Raw genomic sequence first — 18,302 nt, forward strand, 5'->3', positions numbered from 1 at the left:
TTTTTTTTTTTTGAGACGGAGTCTTGCTCTGTCGCCCAGGCTGGAATGCAGTGGCACAATCTTGGCTCACTGCAACCTCTGCCTCCTGGGTTCAAGCGATTCTTCTGCCTCAGCCTCCCGAGTAGCTGGGACTACAGGCACCCGCCACCATGCCTGGCTAATTTTTTTGTATTTTAGTAGAGACGGGGTTTCACCATGTTGCCCAGGCTGGTCTCGAACTCCTGACCTCGTGATCCACCCGCCTCGGCCTCCCAAAGTGCTGGGATTACAGGCATGAGCCACTGTGCCTGGCCTTTCTCTTTCTTTCTTTCTTTCTTCCTTCCTTCCTTTTCTTTCTTTCCTTTTTTTTTTTCTTCTTTCTTTCTCTTTCTCCTTCCTTTTTTCCTTCCTTCCTTCCCTCCCTCCTTTGTTTCTTTACTTTTTTTCTTTTCTTTTTTTTTTTTTGAGATGGAGTCCCTCTGTTGCCCAGGTTGGAGTGCACTGGCACGATCTTGGCTCACTGCAACCTCTGCTTTCCGGTTCTGGCAATTCTCCTGCCTCAGCCTCCCGAGTAGCTGGCACTACAGGCATGCGCCATCATGCCTAGCTAATTTTTTTTTTAATTTTTAGTAGAGACAGGGTTTCACCATGTTGGCCAGGCTAGTCTCAAACTCCTGACCTCAGGTGATCCTCCCGCCTTGGCCTCCCAAAGTGTTGGGATTACAGCCATGAGCCACTGGGCCCAGCCCCTCCCTCCCTCCCTCCCTCCCTCTCTTTCTTTCTTTTTCTTTCATTTTCTTCCTTTATGTTTCAGAGACAGGGCCTTGCTATGTTGCCCAGGCTGGTCTTGAACGTGTGGCCTCAAACTATCCACCCGCCTCAGCCTTCCAAAGTGCTGGGAGTACAAGTGTGAGCCACCATGCCCAGCCAAATACACATTTCTTGGTGTCAGCCAGGGCCGGCTGTTGCCCTGCTCCCCGTCTAAGGCACACCTTCCAGCACAACAGTGCTTTTTTCTTAATTGACAGTGGCACGGGTGGTGGGGGGAAGGGCATATATGTAATTTCCTCAATGGAAGCTTCTCCTACCCCATGCACCTTGCTGTGACCTGTGACCTATGAGCCCTCCCAAAGGGAGAAGTGAGAAGCAGATCTTCTTAGGACCCTCCAGCCTCACTCCCTTGCTGGACACACAGGTGGCAGGTGAGTGCCCACAGTCCCACTTCCAGCCAGCAGCCCTACTTCAAGCCCTTGGATCACCCAACTCCAAGGTCCAGCCTGCGCATCCCCTAGGCTGCCAGTCACTTGCAGGGACCCCCGTCACCACCTCCCAGGCTTCCGAGAGAATCGACGTGTCCAGCCTGTCCAGGCTTCCTGACCCTGTTCTCTCCCTCTAGTCCTTAGCTGATGGGACTGGAGACAGATGTCTGATCCAGGCTGAGTCCACTGGAACATTCAATAATTTGAAAAAGCTGGGAGCGGTGGCTCACATCTGTAATTCCAACACTCTGGGAGACCAAGGTGGGAGGATCGCTGGAGGCCAGGAGTTTAGGCAACATGGTGAGATTCTGTCTCTAGAAAAAAATACAAAAGTTAGCTGGGTGTGGTGGTGCATGGCTGAGGTCTTAGCTACTCTGGAGACTGATGTGAGAGAATCGCTTGAGCCCAGGAAGTTGAGGCAGCAGTGAGCTGTGATTGCACCACTGCACTCCAGCCTGGGTGACAGAGCAAGACCCTGTCTTAAAAAAAAAAAAAAGAATTTGAAAAAGGCCACAGATATGAGGTAGAACATCAGAGCTCAGTTAATAGAAGCAGAAATAATAACAATAACAATAAAGGCAGCTAAGGTTTATCGGGCACCTCTAGCAGGGCTCAGCGATCTTTGATGACCTTCTGAGATGGGTAATTGACAGGTAGTCTTTTTTTTTTTTTTTTTTGGAGACAGAGTCTCGCTCTGTTGCCCAGGCTGGAGTGCAGTGGCGCAGTCTCGGCTCACTGCAAGCTCCGCCTCCCGGGTTCACGCCATTCTCCTGCCTCAGCCTCCCGAGTAGCTGGGACTACAGGCGCCCGCCACCACGCCTGGCTAATTTTTTGTATTTTTAGTAGAGACAGGGTTTCACCGTGTTAGCCAGGATGGTCTCGATCTCCTGACCTCGTGATCCGCCCGCCTCGGTCTCCCAAAGTGCTGGGATTACAGGCGTGAGCCACCGCGCCAGGCCAAGGCAGGTAGTCTTGAGAGGTGACAGCGTGCTGGCAGTCCTCACAGCCCTCATCGCTCGCTCAGCGCCTCCTCTGCCTGGGCTCCCACTTTGGCGGCACTTGAGGAGCCCTTCAGCCCGCCGCTGCACTGTGGGAGCCCCTTTCTGGGCTGGCCAAGGCCGGAGCCGGCTCCCTCAGCTTGCGGGGAGGTGTGGAGGGAGAGGCGCCGGCTGGAACCAGGGTTGCGCGCTGTGCTTGCGGGCCAGCGCGAGTTCCGGGTGGGCGTGGGCTCTGCAGGCCCCGCCGGCTCCGGGCAGTGAGGGGCTTAGCACCTGGGCCAGCAGCTGCTGTGCTCAATTTCTCGCCGGGCCTTAGCTGCCTTCCCGCAGGGCAGGGCTCGGGACCTGCAGCCCGCCATGCCTGAGCCTCCCCACTCTCTCCGTGGGCTCCTGTGGGGCCCGAGCCTCCCCTACGAGCACTGCCCCCTGCTCCAGGGCGCCCAGTCCCATCAACCACCCAAGGGCTGAGGAGTGCGGGCGCACCGCTCAGGACTGGCAGGCAGCTCCATCTGCGCCCCCTGCGGGATCCACTGGGTGAAGCCAGCTGGGCTCCTGAGTCTGGTGGGGACATGGAGAGACTTTATGTCTAGCTAACGGATTGTAAATACACCAATCGGCACTCTGTATCTAGCTCAAGGTTTGTAAACACACCAATCAGCACCCTGTGTCTAGCTCAGGGTTTGTGAATGCACCAATTGACACTCTGTATCTAGCTACTCTGGTGGGGACTTGGAGAACCTTTGTGTCCACACTCTGTATCTAGCTAATCTAGTGGGCACGTGGAGAACCTTTGTGTCTAGCTCAGGGATTGTAAATACACCAAACCACACTCTGTATCTAGCTACTCTGGTGGGGACTTGGAGAACCTTTGTGTCCACACTCTGTATCTAGCTAATCTAGTGGGGACGTGGAGAACCTTTGTGTCTAGCTCAGGGATGGTAAATACACCAATCGACACTCTGTATCTAGCTACTCTGGTGGGGACTTGGAGAACCTTTGTGTCCACACTCTGTATCTAGCTAATCTAGTGGGGACGTGGAGAACCTTTGTGTCTAGCTCAGGGATTGTAAATACACCAAACCACACTCTGTATCTAGCTACTCTGGTGGGTACTTGGAGAACCTTTGTGTCATATCTAGCTAATCTGGTGGGGAGGTGGAGAACCTTTGTATCTAGCTCAGAGATTGTAAACGCACCAATCAGTGCCCTGTCAAAACGGACCACTAGGCTCTCTGTAAAATGGACCAACCAGCAGGATGTGGGTGGGGCCAGATAAGAGAATAAAAGCAGGCTGCCCCCCCAGCCAGCAGTGGCAACCTGCTGGGGTCTACTTCCACGCTGTGGAAGCTTTGTTCTTTCGCTCTTTGCAATAAAGCTTGCTGCTGCTCACTCTTTGGGTCCACACTGCCTTTATGAGCTGTAATACTCACCGCGGAGGTCTGCAGCTTCACTCCTAAAGCCAGCGAGACCACGAACCCACCAGGAGGAATGAACAACTCCAGACGCGCCGCCTTAAAAGCTGTAGCACTCACCGCCAAGGTCCGCAGCTTCACTCCTGAGCCTGCCAGACCATGAACCCCACCAGAAGAAAAAAACTCTGAACACATCGGAACATCAGAAGGAACAAACTCCGGACACGCCGCCTTTAAGAACTGTAACACTCACCGCGAGGGTCCGCGGCTTCATTCTTGAAGTCAGTGAGACCAATAACTCACCAATTCCTGACACAGTCTGAGGCAGAAACAGGCCTGAGAGGTGAAGCGTCTGCCCTGAGGTTATGGGGGCATGACTCCTCAAGCAGTCAGCTGTGGCTTCTTCCACTTTTGGTGGACGAGTCTTCACCTCAACCCCTGAGGCATCTGGATAGGGCCCAGCGCTGCTTCCTTTCTGGTCCCTAACAGCCAGCCCAGAGGATGTGGCTGAAGAGATGCAAACAGTAGCCTCAGTCTCACACGCTACAGGGGGAGAGGCGAGCACCAGCTGAAGGCCAGAAAAGACATCCCCCAACTGTGCTCTGTGTTTGCTGCTACCAGAGCTGAGGGGTTTGATCCTAATAGGCCTCCGTAGAGGAGGAAACAGACGCATAAAGAAGTAAAATGGCGTCCGGGTGTGGTGGCTTATGCCTGTAATCCCAGCACTTTGGGAGGCCAAGGAGCAGGGATCCCAGCACTTTGGAAGGCTGAGGCAGGAGAATTGCTCAAACCTGGGAGGAGGAGGTTTCAGTGAGCCAAGACAGTGCCATTGCACTCCAGTATAGGCAACAAGAGCAAAACTCCATCTCAAAAACAAACAAACAAGTAATCTGGACCAGGTGCGGTGGCTCACACCTGTAATCCCAGCACTTTGGGAGGTCAAGGTGGGTGGATCACATGAGGTCAGGAGATCGAGACTAGCCTGGCCAACATGGTGAAACCCTGTCTCTGCTAAAAATGCAAAAATTAGCTGGGCGTGGTGGCACATGCCTGTAATTGCAGCTACTCTGGAGGCTGAGGTAGGAGAATGCTTGAAATCAGGAGGCGGAGGTTGCAGTGAGCCGAGATCACACCATTGCACTCCAGCCAGGGCAACAAGAGTGAAATTCCGTCTCAAAACACAACAACAACAACTACAACAAAAACTATGCCAGATGTGGTGGTTCACACCTGTAATCCCAGCATTTTGGGAGGCTGAGGTGGGTGGATCACCTGAGGTCAGGAGTTCGAGACCAGCCTGACCAACATGGTGAAACCCTGTCTCTACTAAAAATACAGAATTAGCTGGGAATGGTGGCCCATGCCTGTAATCCCAGCTACTCAGGAAGCTATGACAGGGGAATCACTTGAACCCGGGAGGCGGAGGTTGCAGTGAGCTGAGATCGTACCACTGCACTCCAGCCTGGGTAACAGAGTGAGACTCCATTTCAAAAAAAAACCCAAAACAAAATAACAACAAGAACAACCCCACCACACCTGCTTCTGACCCTGGCTCTGCCACTGACCAGCTGTGTGACCACAGACAGGGCCGGACCTGGTGAAGCTGTTTCCACATGTGTGCTACAGGTGAGTGCTGCTCCAGGCTCACAGGAGTGTCTTGTACTCTGAAGTGATGGGTACAAAGGTCCTGGTAGCCGGGGCATCTCGGTGAGGTGGTGCTGTTCCTATTGTTATCCCTCCACCAAAGGACTCAGGCAGGAGGCTGGCATCACCCTGTCCCACAGGAGGGTCTCATCTCCTTGACCTTCCCAGCTTTACCCAGGCTCTGCCTCTGTCTTCTCTGGGCTACAGAAAGCCATGGAGATGGGGAGCTCATTCTCCATCAGGCTTCTCCAGGAGCCCAGATTCACCCAAGTCAGAGCTTTCATGCAGTGGGAGATGGATTTGGGGTTCACATTTCAGGACCATTGCCCTCTAAGATCCTGAGTCCCAAATAGGACTTTGTGACCATGGGGCTTGAAGCCCAGCTCCACCATTCCTTAGCTGGGTCACCCTGGGCAAGTCATTGCCCCTCTCTGGGTATTGATTCTGCCTTTATATAATGGGGCATTGAGACCAGGATTCTGGATTCTACTTTCCAGTCATCTCTCCCTGAATCTGCAAGCCAGTCCTACCTGCGAAGGGCTCATGACAGAGGCAGGGGTGGTGAGAAGGGCTGGGTCTTGCCCAGCACCCAGTGGACGACTCAGCAGCAACAGCAAAACCAGGCCCCAGACTATGCTCTCCCCTTTGAAGCTGGGCTCCAAATTCTTAGTTGAGGCTGTGGTGTCTCTGGATAGGAGCCGTAAGGCACAGTGTCCAGAGACCACCTTAGCAGCAGGCTGTGTCCTCTGAGCCCTCCCGGCCACCCTGAGACAACGACTGGAGCCCAGGCAGCCCAGATGGGATGTTCCTAAAGAGGGGATGAGAGAAAATGAATTTGCAGGCCCCACTGTTCCATGGTCCGGAGAGGGACGGACATGCAGGAGGCAACAGCCATTCCTTCTGCGAGGTGGCTTCTGGAGAGGACATGGAGCCTCAGGTTGGCAGGGGCCTCGGGGTCACTGAATCAGGTTTCCTGCTTCCACAGAGAAGGTTAGGGGAGAAATGTTCATCCCCTGGTCCCCAGGGGACATCTCATCCAGGCCCCTCCAAGTTCAGAAGTGGAGTCCAGGTCACACAGATGCCAGGGCAGATTCAGGAAGGGTCCTGGCCTCCTGGGAGCAATCAGTGTCCCAATATTGAGGCCACTAGCTGCTCACACATCTGCATGTTCACAGGGCCTAACCAAGCAGTCCTGGGGAGGGTCCCTCCGAAGAGAAGTGGGCACTGATCAGCCTGGCTGTGCCTGTGGGTAGGTCGCTTTGCCTCTTCCAAACCACATATGTGAACTGGACATAGCACTGACCTCCTGGAGCTCTCAAGAGAATTAAACAGGACATCTGGGAAAGGGGGCCCTTCCCTCCTCTGCCACCCCAGTGACCCCAGGGAAGGTTTCTACCCACCCCAAACACTGCCCTCTGTACCTGAAACATCATGATCAGAAGAGGGAGAGGTGTTTGCTGGAACCCACTTTGTGCCAGGCGCTCAACATGTGAACCCTTTCTTAAATTTTTTTTTTTTTTTTTTTTTTTTTTTTTTTTTTTTTTGAGACTGAGTCTCACTCTGTCACCCAGGCTGGAGTGCAGTGGTGCCATCTCGGCTCACTGCAACCTCTGCCTCCTGGGTTCAAGCCCATATACCTCTTCTCTAAATCCTCTCAGGGTCCATAGAATCCTTTCCTGGACACTAAATCTCCTTTGAAGAACTCATTTGTTTCTTTAGACAGAGTCCGCTCTGTCACCCAGGCTGGAGTGCAGTGGTACCATCTTGGCTAACTGCAACCTCCACCTCCTGGGTTCAAGTGATTCTCCCACCTCAGCCTCCTGAGTAGCTGGAATTACAGGCACCCACCACCACACCCAGCTAATTTTTTTTTTTTTTTTTGAGACAGAGTCTCGCTCTGTCGCCCAGGCTGGAGTGCAGTGGCACAATCTCGGCTCACTGCAAGCTCTGCCTCCCGGGCTCACGCCATTCTCCTGCCTCAGCCTCCCGAATAGCTGAGACTACAGGCGCAGACTACTGCACCCGGCTAATTTTTTTATTTTTTAGTAGAGACGGGGTTTCACCACGTTAGCCAGGATGGTCTCGATCTCCTGACCTCATGATCTGCCCGCCTCAGCCTCCCAAAGTGTTGGGATTACAGGTGTGAGCCACCGCACCCAGCTAATTTTTGTATTTTTAGTAGAGATGAGGTTTTACCATTTGGCCAGGCTGGTCTCGAACTCCTGACCTCAACTCATCCTCCCATCTCGGCCTCCCAAAGTGCTGGGATTACAGGCATGAGCCACCAAGCCCAGCTTCTTTAAAAAATTTTGAAACAGGATCTCACTCTGTCACCCAGGCTTTGCAATCATGGTTCACTATAGCCTCAAACTCCTGGGGTCAAGAGATCCTCCTGCCTCAGTCGCTTGAGTAGCTGGGACTATAGGCATGCGCCACGGTGCCTGGCTAATTTTTAAATTTTTTTGTAGATACAGGGTCTTGCTATGTTGCCCAGGCTGGTCTTGACTGCCTAGGCTCAAGTGATCCTCCCTCCTCAGCCTCTCAAAGTGCTGGGATTACAAGTGTGAGCCACCGCACCCGGCCACATGTGAACTCTTATTTAACCTTCTAAACAACACTGTGGGGTAGGTATTTTTTCTCCCTTTTTACAAATGGGGAGCCTGAGACAGAGGAGTCCTTTCTTTGCTGCTGTCTGGGCCAGGGCACCTGGCATGGAGATCAGGAAGGGATTCGGGCTGGAGGAGACACAGGCCTGCACACCCTCCTCTAATGGGGATGGCCAGCTGTGGGCAGACACTGTGCTGGGCACAGGGCTCCAGAGATGAGCAAGACAGACCTAGTCCTGCCACTCAGAGTCATGGCCAGTGGGAACACAGACAGGAAACAGACTCCACTCCCAGTGGTTTCAGTTTGCAGGTGCACAGGGAAGCTGCTGGAGTTGTGAGGGTGTACAACAGAGCAGGAGAGCGGGTACTGACCTGGTCTGGGGGCTGGGGGAAGACCCAGGGTCTGAAGGATGTGTAGAAGGTGGCAAGGGCACGACCAGGGGGTAAGTGTTCCTGCCAGAAAGCAAGGACCAACCAAGCCCCGAGGGAGCGTAAGAGGCCAGGGGCCAGTTTGTGGAGACAAGAAGAGATTTCCAACTCGATTTGGGGAGTCACTGATGGTTTTAAGCAGGGAGTGGGAGGCTCAGATTCAGAGTGGAAACCCTTGCTGCCTGTCTGCAGCGCACTAGGACGCGGGGAGGCAGGAGACCGTGGGCTCCAGGAGGAGCCTGGACGCCGGAGCAGGACAGTGGCCACGGGAAAGGGAGAACGTGGCTGGCCCCAGATGAAAAGAGCAGGGCCCCCAAGGCTCTGTGGGTAGGATGAGATGGGGAGAGGAAGGGGCCAAGGCTGACCCCGTGCTTGGGTGGACAAAGGGCCCTTCACAGAGCTGGAGGCAGGGGATGATCGAGGGGCCCAGGGAGTCAGACTAGAAGCCGGGCTTATTGGAGGAAGAGCAGTGGGCCGGCAGGGGCAGGCGTGGGGTGGGATTGAGGGAGCCCAGGGGTGGGAGGGAGAGCTGGGAGGCGGAGGTGCGACCGCGGTGGGGTCAGTGTGCGGGGAGTGGACGAAGCGGAGGGTCGATGGGGGCGGGGGTCCCAGGCAAAGGAGCTGGAGGGAGGCCTCCGTGGAGCGGACCGAGACCTCAGGAGCCTCCAGTCGGACTGGGCAGGCAAGAAGGAGGCCCTGGCTTCGCTCTCGCACCCGGACTCGCAGGGATGAAGCCCGGGAGCCGAGGCTCGGTCTTCCCCACTGTGGCCCCTCTGGTCCGCCCGTGACCTCACCGACCCCCCGAGGGGGCTCCTAAGAGCTGGGAGAGGGGGTCCCGGGGGCACTGATGCACCCCTACTCTCCTCCGCCGACCCAGAGGGCGGGAGCTCAGGTTCAAGGCCTGGCCTGGCCGTGCGGCTCCGGGACCCGGCTCCGCCCCGCGTCGGGGGGTGGCCCCGGCCCGCGCCTTCCTCGGGTCCCCTCCCTGTCCGCGGCGCGCAGCCGGGTCTCATTAGCGCCCCTCCCCCCGGCTGCGCGCCGGGGGTCTCCACGGCCGGGGGGAGGGGCGGGCCTTAATCAATCCTAGGCCGGAAATTCCTCCCGGGGGGCCCGGCCTGGCCGCTGAGCCTGGAAATCGGTCGCCGCCTCCCCCGAACCCGCCCCCCGCATCATGGAAACTGGGCCGACCGCCGGCCGCCCTGGCTCCCCCGCTCTGCATTCCTGCCTCCAGGGGCGGGAGGGCGCGAAGGCCGGCCCGCCCCCTTCGGGCTCGTCGGCGGGGTCGCAGCTCTCAGCACCCTCCCCGTTATTGGGAACAAACCCGCTTCCCCACTGGCGAAGGGGCGCCTGTTCTTAGGAGTACCCGGCGGCACTTCCGCACCCCGTCCGGTTCTTTCAGCTACGAGGCCCGCCCCTCCCCGGGCTCTGCTTTCGCTGGGGGTTTTGCGGAGTCGCCCGGGGCTGGCCCGTGGCGTCTGGCTCTTGCCTCTCGGCATCTTGCGAGGCTGACGCCTTGGGACCCATTGCACAGATGAAGTCGGCGAGGTTCAGCGACAGCAAGGGCTGCGGGACCGGGGCAGAGCAGGGATTCGGGCTGCCTCCTCCTGGAAGCTCCCCGGGCGCCTGGGATGAGGGGCTCTGGGAAGCGGGGAAGGACGTGCGGGTGTCGGGGCTCCTGGGTCCCGGGTCTCAGTTGCCCCATGTAGGGAGGGGGCGCCTTTCTGGGCCTTTGCGACCGATGTAAGCTGGGGGTGGGAGAGTGGGGATGGCAGGACTCGGGCCCCGGGTGCCCGGAGTCACCAGGCGCGCACACGGCGCCTACCTGCGATCCTTTGACCTGAGCTGCCGCCTTTCAGCAGCGGTGGGGCCGGGCCCGGCGCGGGTCGGACGGTCCCGGGGGCTGGAGGCGGGGCCGGGGCGGGGCCGGGGCCGGGCCGTGGAGACCCGGGCGGCTCCGGAGCCTCGGCGCGCCGACTGGGACCCGGACCCGCGCGGCGCTGCGGCGCCAGGTGAGCGGAGCTGGGGTCCAGGGGTCCGCACTCCACTTTTCCCAACTTTTCGTTTGGTCCCTCCCTCCCTCGGTCAGGGCCCCTGGGGGCGGGAGCGCGGCCTTCCCGTTCCCCCAGGCGGGAGTGTGGACGCGGGCGGTGGCGGGACTCTGGAGTCCTGGGTACTCGGCCCCAGCAGCTTCCGTCGGGCTGTGCGCTGTGTCCCCAGGTTTCCTCCTCCCTGGTGTCCCCAGCGTCGGCCCACTCCCTCCACGGCGCGGGGTCTCTGAAGGTGTCCCCATGTCCCCACTCTGCTTGTTTTCGCCTCCCTCGAGGCAGCGACGCGCGGGGGCTCCGGGTGACCTTGCTGGAGCCGGGGCTGGGAGCGCCAGTTCTGGCTTGAAGCGATGATCGCTCCTCCGGTTGCGGGCTGGGGAAAGGGCTGCAAACCCAGGGACAAGGAGGGGATGGGCCTCGCTTCCTCCCGGACACTCCCGTGGCTGTCCTGAGAGGGGTCTAGGGCTGGGGCCCCGGAGCCCGGCGTCGGACCTGGCAGAGCCCCCACCTAGTGCGGGGTCGGGCAGGCTCCCTGGCCTCCCTGGGCCGTAGTTGCAATCTGTGAAACCAGGCTTTGGACGCGGGAGAGTGGCAGCTCCCTGCTGGGCCCAGGCCTTGAGCGCTCCAGTCGGAGGCAGGGATGGGTGTCCTGCTTTGAGCTTTGGGGTGCAGATGGGGCGTGGGTCGGGGAGCAAGGCCGCCTCCCCGAGGTTTTGGCTACGGGCTCCAGCGCGGTGGTTCTTTAGGAAGCGGACGCGAGCAGTGAGGACGACCCTGGACAGCTAGGCCCTGAGCCTCCTCTCCTGCGGCCTGGGGCGCCTGGGCGGGGGCCGCGTCTTTTCCTTCGCCCTCCCTTTCGTGGGGGCCACACCGCACGCAGCTCGGCTATTCCTGCTGGGGCCGGGATCCAGGCCACAGGCCGCAGGCAGGGGGCGGCCAGCAATCGGGAGGGCTTAAGCTGTGTGGCCCGGATCCCGAGGCGCAGGGGCGGTGCTGCTCTGACCGGGCCACGGGCCACGGAGGCCTCGGGCGGAGGAGGCGGGAAAGGAGGCCAGGCGGCGGGAAAGGGGGATGATTCATCCGGAGGAGCCCGAATTGGAAACGCCGCAACCTGGGAACAGCCTTGCCCGGGCCGACGGGGGAGCCGAGAGGGCATCCGTCCGGCGGGGCCCAGCGCCTGGCACCGGCAGCCCCGCCTGCTGCCGTGGCCCCAGCACGACCGCTGGGGGAGGGAGAGGCCTCTCATGCGTGGACTTGATGGAAATCTTGGGCGAAGTCGGCGCCGCCTTTCCTCCTCTGCCTGGCTGGTCTTGGTCCGAGCGGTCTTCCTGGTGTCTAGCTCAAGTCGCTCCTGCTGCAGCTTCGGTGCGGGCGGAGGAGGTCTGGAAGGAGGGGGCGGGCAGGGAGAGGCTGGAGCCGGTGACGCCCCCTCCTCCCGCGCTGCGGTATGTAAAGCGCAGTAGGGGGGAGGTGGGGCCCGGCGAGCGACCCCTGCGGACCTGGGAGGCCCGAACGCCCCCGCCCCGTTTGCTACGGTGCAGCCACGTGCGGGGGTGGGGTCGAGCCCGGGAGGTACTTACCCTGGAGACGCGGCTGCTAGGGGCCGCACGTTTCCCGAGGCCCAAGACCCCGCGGGCTTGCGAACCGGACGCAGGCGGCAGGAGATTCGCAGCCCGGGATGCGCCAGGGAACAGCCTGCGCTCCCCTCCCTCCTCACCGCCCGCGGGCCGGGCCAACTCCGGCTTCTGCCGCGCGTCCCTGGCTCGGAGCTCCGCTGCGGAAAACCCGAGCGGGGGCGGCTCCCCGCCTCGCCGCCCGGGAAAATCCGGGGGTGGCCGCCAGGGATCTCCAAGCGGCCTGGGCTGGGCGGCCGGAGCTTCCCTCCCGGATTTGCGCCCCGAACCTGGCGCCCTGAAGCTAGAGGCCCGTCGGTCCAGTCCTTGCCTCCTATCTTCTCTCCGCAGAGCGCCCAGACGACGGCGAGATGACGGCCGGGAGCCCCGAAGAATGCGGGGAGGTGCGGAGGAGCCCCGAGGGCCGCGTCTCTCGCTTGGGCCGCCGCCTGGGCCGCCGCCGGCGCCCGCGCTCCCCGCCCGAGCCTCTGCGGGTGCGGGCGCGGCTGCGGCTGCGCTCGCCGTCGGGGGCGTTCGCGGCGCTGGGGGCGCTCGTGGTACTGGTGGGTATGGGCATTGCAGTGGCCGGCTACTGGCCGCACCGGGCCGGGGCCCCAGGGTCCTGGGCCGCCAATGCCAGCTCGCCCCAGATGAGCGAGCTGCGACGCGAGGGTCGCGGCGGGGGCCGGGCTCACGGCCCGCACGAGCGGCTGCGGCTCCTCGGGCCGGTGATCATGGGCGTCGGCCTGTTCGTGTTCATCTGCGCCAACACGCTGCTGTATGAGAACCGAGACTTGGAGACGCAACGGCTCCGCCAGGGGGTGCTGCGGGCCCAGGCGCTCCGGCCCCCCGACGGCCCCGGCTGGGACTGCGCCCTCCTTACCAGCCCCGGCCCTAGGACTCCCCGAGCCGTAGGCTGCGCAGAGCCAGAAATCTGGGACCCGTCCCCGCGTCGGGGTACTTCACCCGTCCCGTCAGTGCGGAGTCTGCGTTCAGAGCCTGCTAATCCTCGCTTGGGGTTACCTGCCCTGCTCAACAGCTACCCGTTGAAGGGCCCCGGGCTGCCCCCACCCTGGGGTCCACGGACGCAGACTGGCCATGTGATCATCACCGTGCAGCCGTCTGGCTCCTGCATTGAACATTCCAAATCTCTGGATCTGGGCCTTGGGGAGCTCCTCCTTGGGGCCCCAGCAGCTCGGGAGTGTGCTCACCGAAGCTGGCCACGGCTGGACCGCCTCAGTCTTGGGGGCTATGCCAAATTGGGAGGAGGAGGGGACTTGGGGGCCCGGGTCTGAAGAGAGGGGAGACAGCCTGCTCTGAGGCTGCAGCATGGACCATGCTAATAGGACCAGAGGACCAGGAGTCCCAACGTCTAATAGATGTTTCAGTCACATCCCAGGCTGGGGATGGATGCTCTGACCACAGCAGCTGTGAAGGGCATCCTGACCTGCATGTGGGCAGAGAAATGCCAGCTGCACCAGGGCTCAGTGAGCTGGAGAGGGTGCGTTTCACTGTGGAGTGTGGAGGACTCGCCTCAGGAATTTCTTCAGCCTCTGTAAGTGGCCTTAGCCCTAAGGGGGCTGGAGGTCCAGGCCAAGGTGACTGGGAGATGTACCCAGTGTCTTGGCAAACCCAAGAAAGTGGTGGGTAAGGGCCCCTAAGACTGGGAGGTAGGTTGGGATGTTACAGGCTGGGGCAGGTTCCTTCCAAGGCGGCACTGGTGATGGAGTGTGGGGCCTCTGGGAAGATGGACCATGGGATGAGACTCTCCACTGCCATCTGGGACGGGGACTGAGCCTTGAACTCCTACCACCTCAATCCCTTTCTTCCCTCAGCCATCTGGGGTATATCCCTCTAGAGCTACACTACTGCCAATGCCTTCATACTGAGGTCTGGGCACCTCTGCAAATAAGTCTGAGAAGCCCCTTCTCTCCTTCCTTTATTGTGGCCTGTGCTGCAGAATCTCACTGCAGCTGGCAAGAGGCATTGGCCAGCTCTCAGAAATCCCTTTACTCAACGTTGAAGCTGCATTTTGGTCAATGTGGGTAACTTACTTTAGAAAATGACTTGAGTTTAGGTCTCCCCTACCCATATTTAATTTTTCCCCAAGTTGCTGGTAGAAGAGAAATTTAAAAGTGGATCAATCCTCACAGAGTCGGTTCTTTTTGTTGTTTATTGAAAAAAATGCAATACAAGAAGCAAGACCAAACATATATCTAAACACTACAACCACTTCTCCTACTACGAAAGGCCAAAACAGCAGACTTGATTATTGCCTGTGTAGTCTAAGGATTCTGCCAATCTGATTCTGCTGCCCGAGTTCCTATTTTTTCAAGAAATGTAAACAACTACTTGATATGATTCATAATTTTAAAAAAATTTACAAAGCTCCTTCATTTTTGTCACCAAAATAATACATTTGAGAGAGATTTGTAGAAACAACCAGCCTGGGGCTGAGATCCTGGGCAGAAATTTCCCGTGAGCATCAAAGGGCGTCAGTTAGGCCACAGCTCTGGCTCCATTTCCCGAGATTTGTTGTCTCCTCACCCCCAGCTGCCAAGCATCCCCCAACACACACTGACGGGCCTGGCCGGGGTGGGGGTGGAGGAGAGAGGGGGATGGGTCACGGTGCCCTGACAGGTCCCGCAGTTAGGCTCCCTGAGCCCTCGGCTTATAAATACAGGTCTTGCTTTGTGGGTGGGTGCCAGAGTCCTCATGTGGCTTGGAGGAAATCTTTATTTCTCAAATTAAAATAAAATTGCAGCGAGAGTTGTTACTGTGGTGTGTCTGAGTCACTCTAGGAAAACTGTTGCCAAGTTTCTGACCCTGGAAATGTAATTATCTTCCCCCTCTTCACCATTTCTACCTGGACAGTCTGTTTTTCTTCACACAAACACACACACACACACACAACTGCAGAAAGAAAAAAATCCAAACAATTGCCAAACCCCAAGAACTGTTGCCAGAGATGGAGGAAAGGGGAAGAGGCCTGGAAGGACACCCATCTTGCTGGGCTTGTCCAAATCTATGGCTTCTAAGAGCCTGAAAGGCATTAGAGCTCTTCTCATCCAATTTACAGACAATGAAGCCAAGAGAAGTGAGTTGGTGACAGAGCTGAAGGAAACGTTTAGGCCCCTGATGAACGGTCCTGTGCTGTGAAAGCTGCCACGCTGTTCTAGATCACACGGAATATTCAGTGTGTTAGTTTTTAAAGGGACACTCAGTACCCTCTGCCTTTTCCCCATCCTCTTCGTTCCACAGGTCTGGGAGCCCTGGTAGCTCTTTCTACAGGCCATCTGGCCATCAGGCAGTGGGCATGCACTACATGTTCGTTTGATGTAAGCTGCATTTCTCACTTGTCACCACTCCTGGCAACATGGCCAGGCTTGGGTACTACCCCAAAGCCCCACCTTTCAGACCCTCTGCCCACAGCCTGTAAGTTTGTTCCTGAGATAGGACAAGCTCTTTCCCCTAAGCCTGTCCCATGTCCCACCTGGGCTCTTTCCCTCCCTCTTGTTCATGTCTCACATGGGTACCAAAAGAAAAATGCATACACCCGAAATGAGTTCAAACCAGCTGAAACAAAACTCAGGCAGTGGAGACTTTGGACGGTGTTGGGAGAAGCAGCTTTAGACATTTCTCTTGCTCACTGCCCTTGAGCCCCAGTGACTGCTGCCCGATACCCACTGTCTATTTTAGGAAGTTCACTTCTAGCCTGGAACTGGGATTCTAAGGAGCCTTCAGGCCAATGTGTTTGTGGGAAGCAGTTGGAAGGAAGGTTAGAGAAGTTCTGTTAAATAAAAATGCCCCAAATCGGCCGGGTGTGGTGGCTGACACCTGTAATCCCAGCACTTTGGAAGGCCAAGGTGGGGGGATTACCTGAGGTAAGGAGTTCGAGACCAGCCTGGCTAACAAGGTGAAATCCTGTTTCTACTAAAAATACAAAAAATTTGCCAGTCGTGGTGGTGTGCGCCTGTCATCCCAGTTACTTGGGAGGCTGAGGCAAGAGAACTGCTTGAACCTGGGAGGCGGAGGTTGCAGTGAGCCGAGATCGTGCCACTGCACTCCAGCTTGGGCAACAAGAGTGAAACTCCGTCTCAAAAAAACAAAAAACTATGCCCCAAATCCTTACCAGGAATTAGGGCATCATCTTCATTTTCAAAAATCATAACGAAAAAAAGGAAAACTAAGCCCCAAACCCACCACAAAATCAAGCCTTCAAAACCTGACAGACCTCAGCTGGCGAGTGGGAATGAGCAGGGCTGGGGCTTATACCCCTTGTCATGTGGTGTCTTGTGGGGAGAACGGCTCCTAAAAGCCAATTCCTTGCTCTAGAAGGGTGTCCTCAGGCAGGTTCCTGTTGAGAGAAGAAAGGTCAAAAAAGAAAAACTCTTCTCTGAGCCACATTCCTTGTCATTTGGGATGAAAGAAAGGCCCAGGATCTGACAGAAGTAACCCCATTCCCCTGTGTGAAGTGCACACTCTCAAAACTAGAAAACCTTAGTTTAAAAACCTCATTAATTTTCCTTCCCCAAATCACCACTAAAAATGTTCCATTAGAGCTTTTGGCCCAAAGTGCCTATTTTTCTGTGAGATTTGGTCTCCTGAGATGGGAGCTAGGGGGAGCACTTAGCTGAGCCACTGCTTCTGATGAGGTAAAAGGGTAGCTGGAGAGGTGAAGGCCACGGATATGTTCAAACATTCACAGTATCAGATATCTGAAGCAACTTCTATGTCTTTGACCCAAAGAAGCTCCAAAAAGAGCGAGCAGGAGGGAGAAGGGAAAAACAATACTACATTCTCAGCAGAGGGCTCTGCCTTACCAAAACCACCCGCAACAAAGGAACAGGGGCATCGTTCCGAGGTCTGTGGATCAGGGCTGGTGCCCTCCCCGGCATTCTGATACACTCACATCACTGGCTCTAAGAAAGGGCTGGTTCATGAAGTTTCTGCCGTCATCCAAAGGGGATAAGACTGGGGAGAGACGCGGAAGTCCCACTAAGCTGGCTTTGGCCTCCAACACAGCTGACAAGAGTCCTTGGAGGATTTCCCGAAGAATTCCGTGGACCCTGTCAGTGTCTGTTGGGGTTGGAAATAAATGGGCAGAGAGGCTAGGCTGAAGGGGTTACAAACCACCCAATTAAAAAAACCCCAAAACTCTTAAAACAGTCTATAGAGTGAAAAGTTGAACAATTCTGATATCCTAACATAGAAAAAGCTCTTCAAAAGGATCAATGAGATCTAGAAGAATCTCTTGGTATAAACTCCCAATAGACAATGAAATTAATTTTCTGGTGATTTAGAATAATCTTCAAAGTCTGAAGTCTGACTATGGCAGGTTAGCTTCTTTATCATTTTGCTGGTTTCTCTTGGATGGGAGAAGGGCAGAGTTGGGGTAGGTTAGTTCCTAGAGAAAACAAAGAAGCAAAATTTAAAATCCTGCAAAGGAAAAAGCTTCCCAGTCCCATTGCCAAGTTCCTGTGGCCATCAGTGACAACGGGGATGTGAGCAGCTTTACAGGGCCTGGTCCCACCTAGTGAGATTGGAGGCTTCTTCAAGTCTTTTGTAAATTACTTTTAGGCATGAATTTATCTGGATCCCTGGTTCCCAAAAAGCAGCTTCCCTGCTCCCAGCTCTCTACTCTGGTCTCAGAGCTTCAGCCATTCCCTCCCTGCTCTGCACACCCACCCATCTCCAGACAGCCTGGTCCTGCTCTTCTTGGTTTTTTCTTCTCTGGCTCTCCCAGGTTCTGGCTCAAAGATACCTGTGACTGGCCAGGCGTGGTGGCTCATGCCTGTAATCCCAGCATTTTGGGAGGCCAAGCCAGGTGGATCATTTGAGGTCAGGAGTTCGAGACTAACTTGGCCAACATGGTGAAACCCTGTCTCTACTAAAAATACAAAAATTAGCTGGGCATGGTGGCACATGCCTGTAGTCCCAGCTTCTTGGGAGGCGAAGGCAGAAGAATTCCTTGAACCTGGGAGGCGGAGGTTGCAGTGAGCTAAGACCATGCCACTACACTCAAGCCTGGGTGACAGAGTGAGACTCTGTCTCAAAAAAAAAAAAAAAAGAGACCTGTGACAGCAGCAAGCAGAGCAGTAGAGAGAAGAGAGGGGGAAGGTGAAGTGGATGAAGTGGATCTCCAGCAGGATGCATGAAGACTCAGGGGGTAGCTGGGGGCTTATATCCAAGTTTGGGTCCCTCCTCTTACCCAATAATGCTGGCACTGCTACAGGCTGCTTTAGTTGGAGCCAAATACTTAATTTCCTGTATCTCCCGCATCAGCCTCTCCTCTGCCTTTATCAAGTCCCAGGGTG

The 18,302-nt window shown here is 56.8% G+C and overlaps 2 protein-coding genes across 52 annotated transcripts in view; one reads left to right on the forward strand and one right to left on the reverse strand.

Moving 5' to 3' along the window:
* The first annotated feature begins 9,545 nt into the window (after nt 1-9,545).
* On the forward strand, nt 9,546-14,761 carry TMEM200B (transmembrane protein 200B). Of its 2 annotated transcripts, none has more exons than XM_054497902.2 (2): nt 9,546-10,336; nt 12,337-14,761. In XM_054497902.2, the coding sequence occupies exons 1-2, from the start codon at nt 10,093-10,095 to the stop codon at nt 13,278-13,280; spliced, it is 1,188 nt and encodes a 395-aa protein (XP_054353877.1). In that variant the 5' UTR covers nt 9,546-10,092; the 3' UTR covers nt 13,281-14,761. The 2 variants fall into 2 exon arrangements, with proteins under 2 accessions (XP_054353877.1, XP_054353886.1); XM_054497911.2 differs by lacking the exon at nt 9,546-10,336 and adding an exon at nt 11,694-11,817.
* Nucleotides 14,141-18,302, reverse strand: part of EPB41 (erythrocyte membrane protein band 4.1) — a 233,095-nt gene continuing 228,933 nt past the window's right edge. For all 50 annotated transcript variants that reach the window (XM_063667048.1, XM_063667050.1, XM_054497819.2 and 47 more), the window contains one exon: nt 14,141-17,392. The gene's annotated coding sequence lies outside the window, so the exon portion shown is untranslated. The remainder of the gene's footprint in view (nt 17,393-18,302) is intronic.

Source organism: Pongo pygmaeus, chromosome 1 (assembly GCF_028885625.2).
Source record: "Pongo pygmaeus isolate AG05252 chromosome 1, NHGRI_mPonPyg2-v2.0_pri, whole genome shotgun sequence".
NCBI classification, from domain to species: Eukaryota; Metazoa; Chordata; class Mammalia; order Primates; family Hominidae; genus Pongo; species Pongo pygmaeus.

Excerpts from the sequence above, each read along its gene's own strand:
- TMEM200B (XM_054497902.2), top strand. The coding sequence starts at position 10,093 with ATGGCAGGACTCGGGCCCCGGGTGCCCGGAGTCACCAGGCGCGCACAC. Across the intron at positions 10,337-12,336 it reads GCGCGGCGCTGCGGCGCCAG|AGCGCCCAGACGACGGCGAG; the intron begins GTGAGCGGAGCT and ends TTCTCTCCGCAG.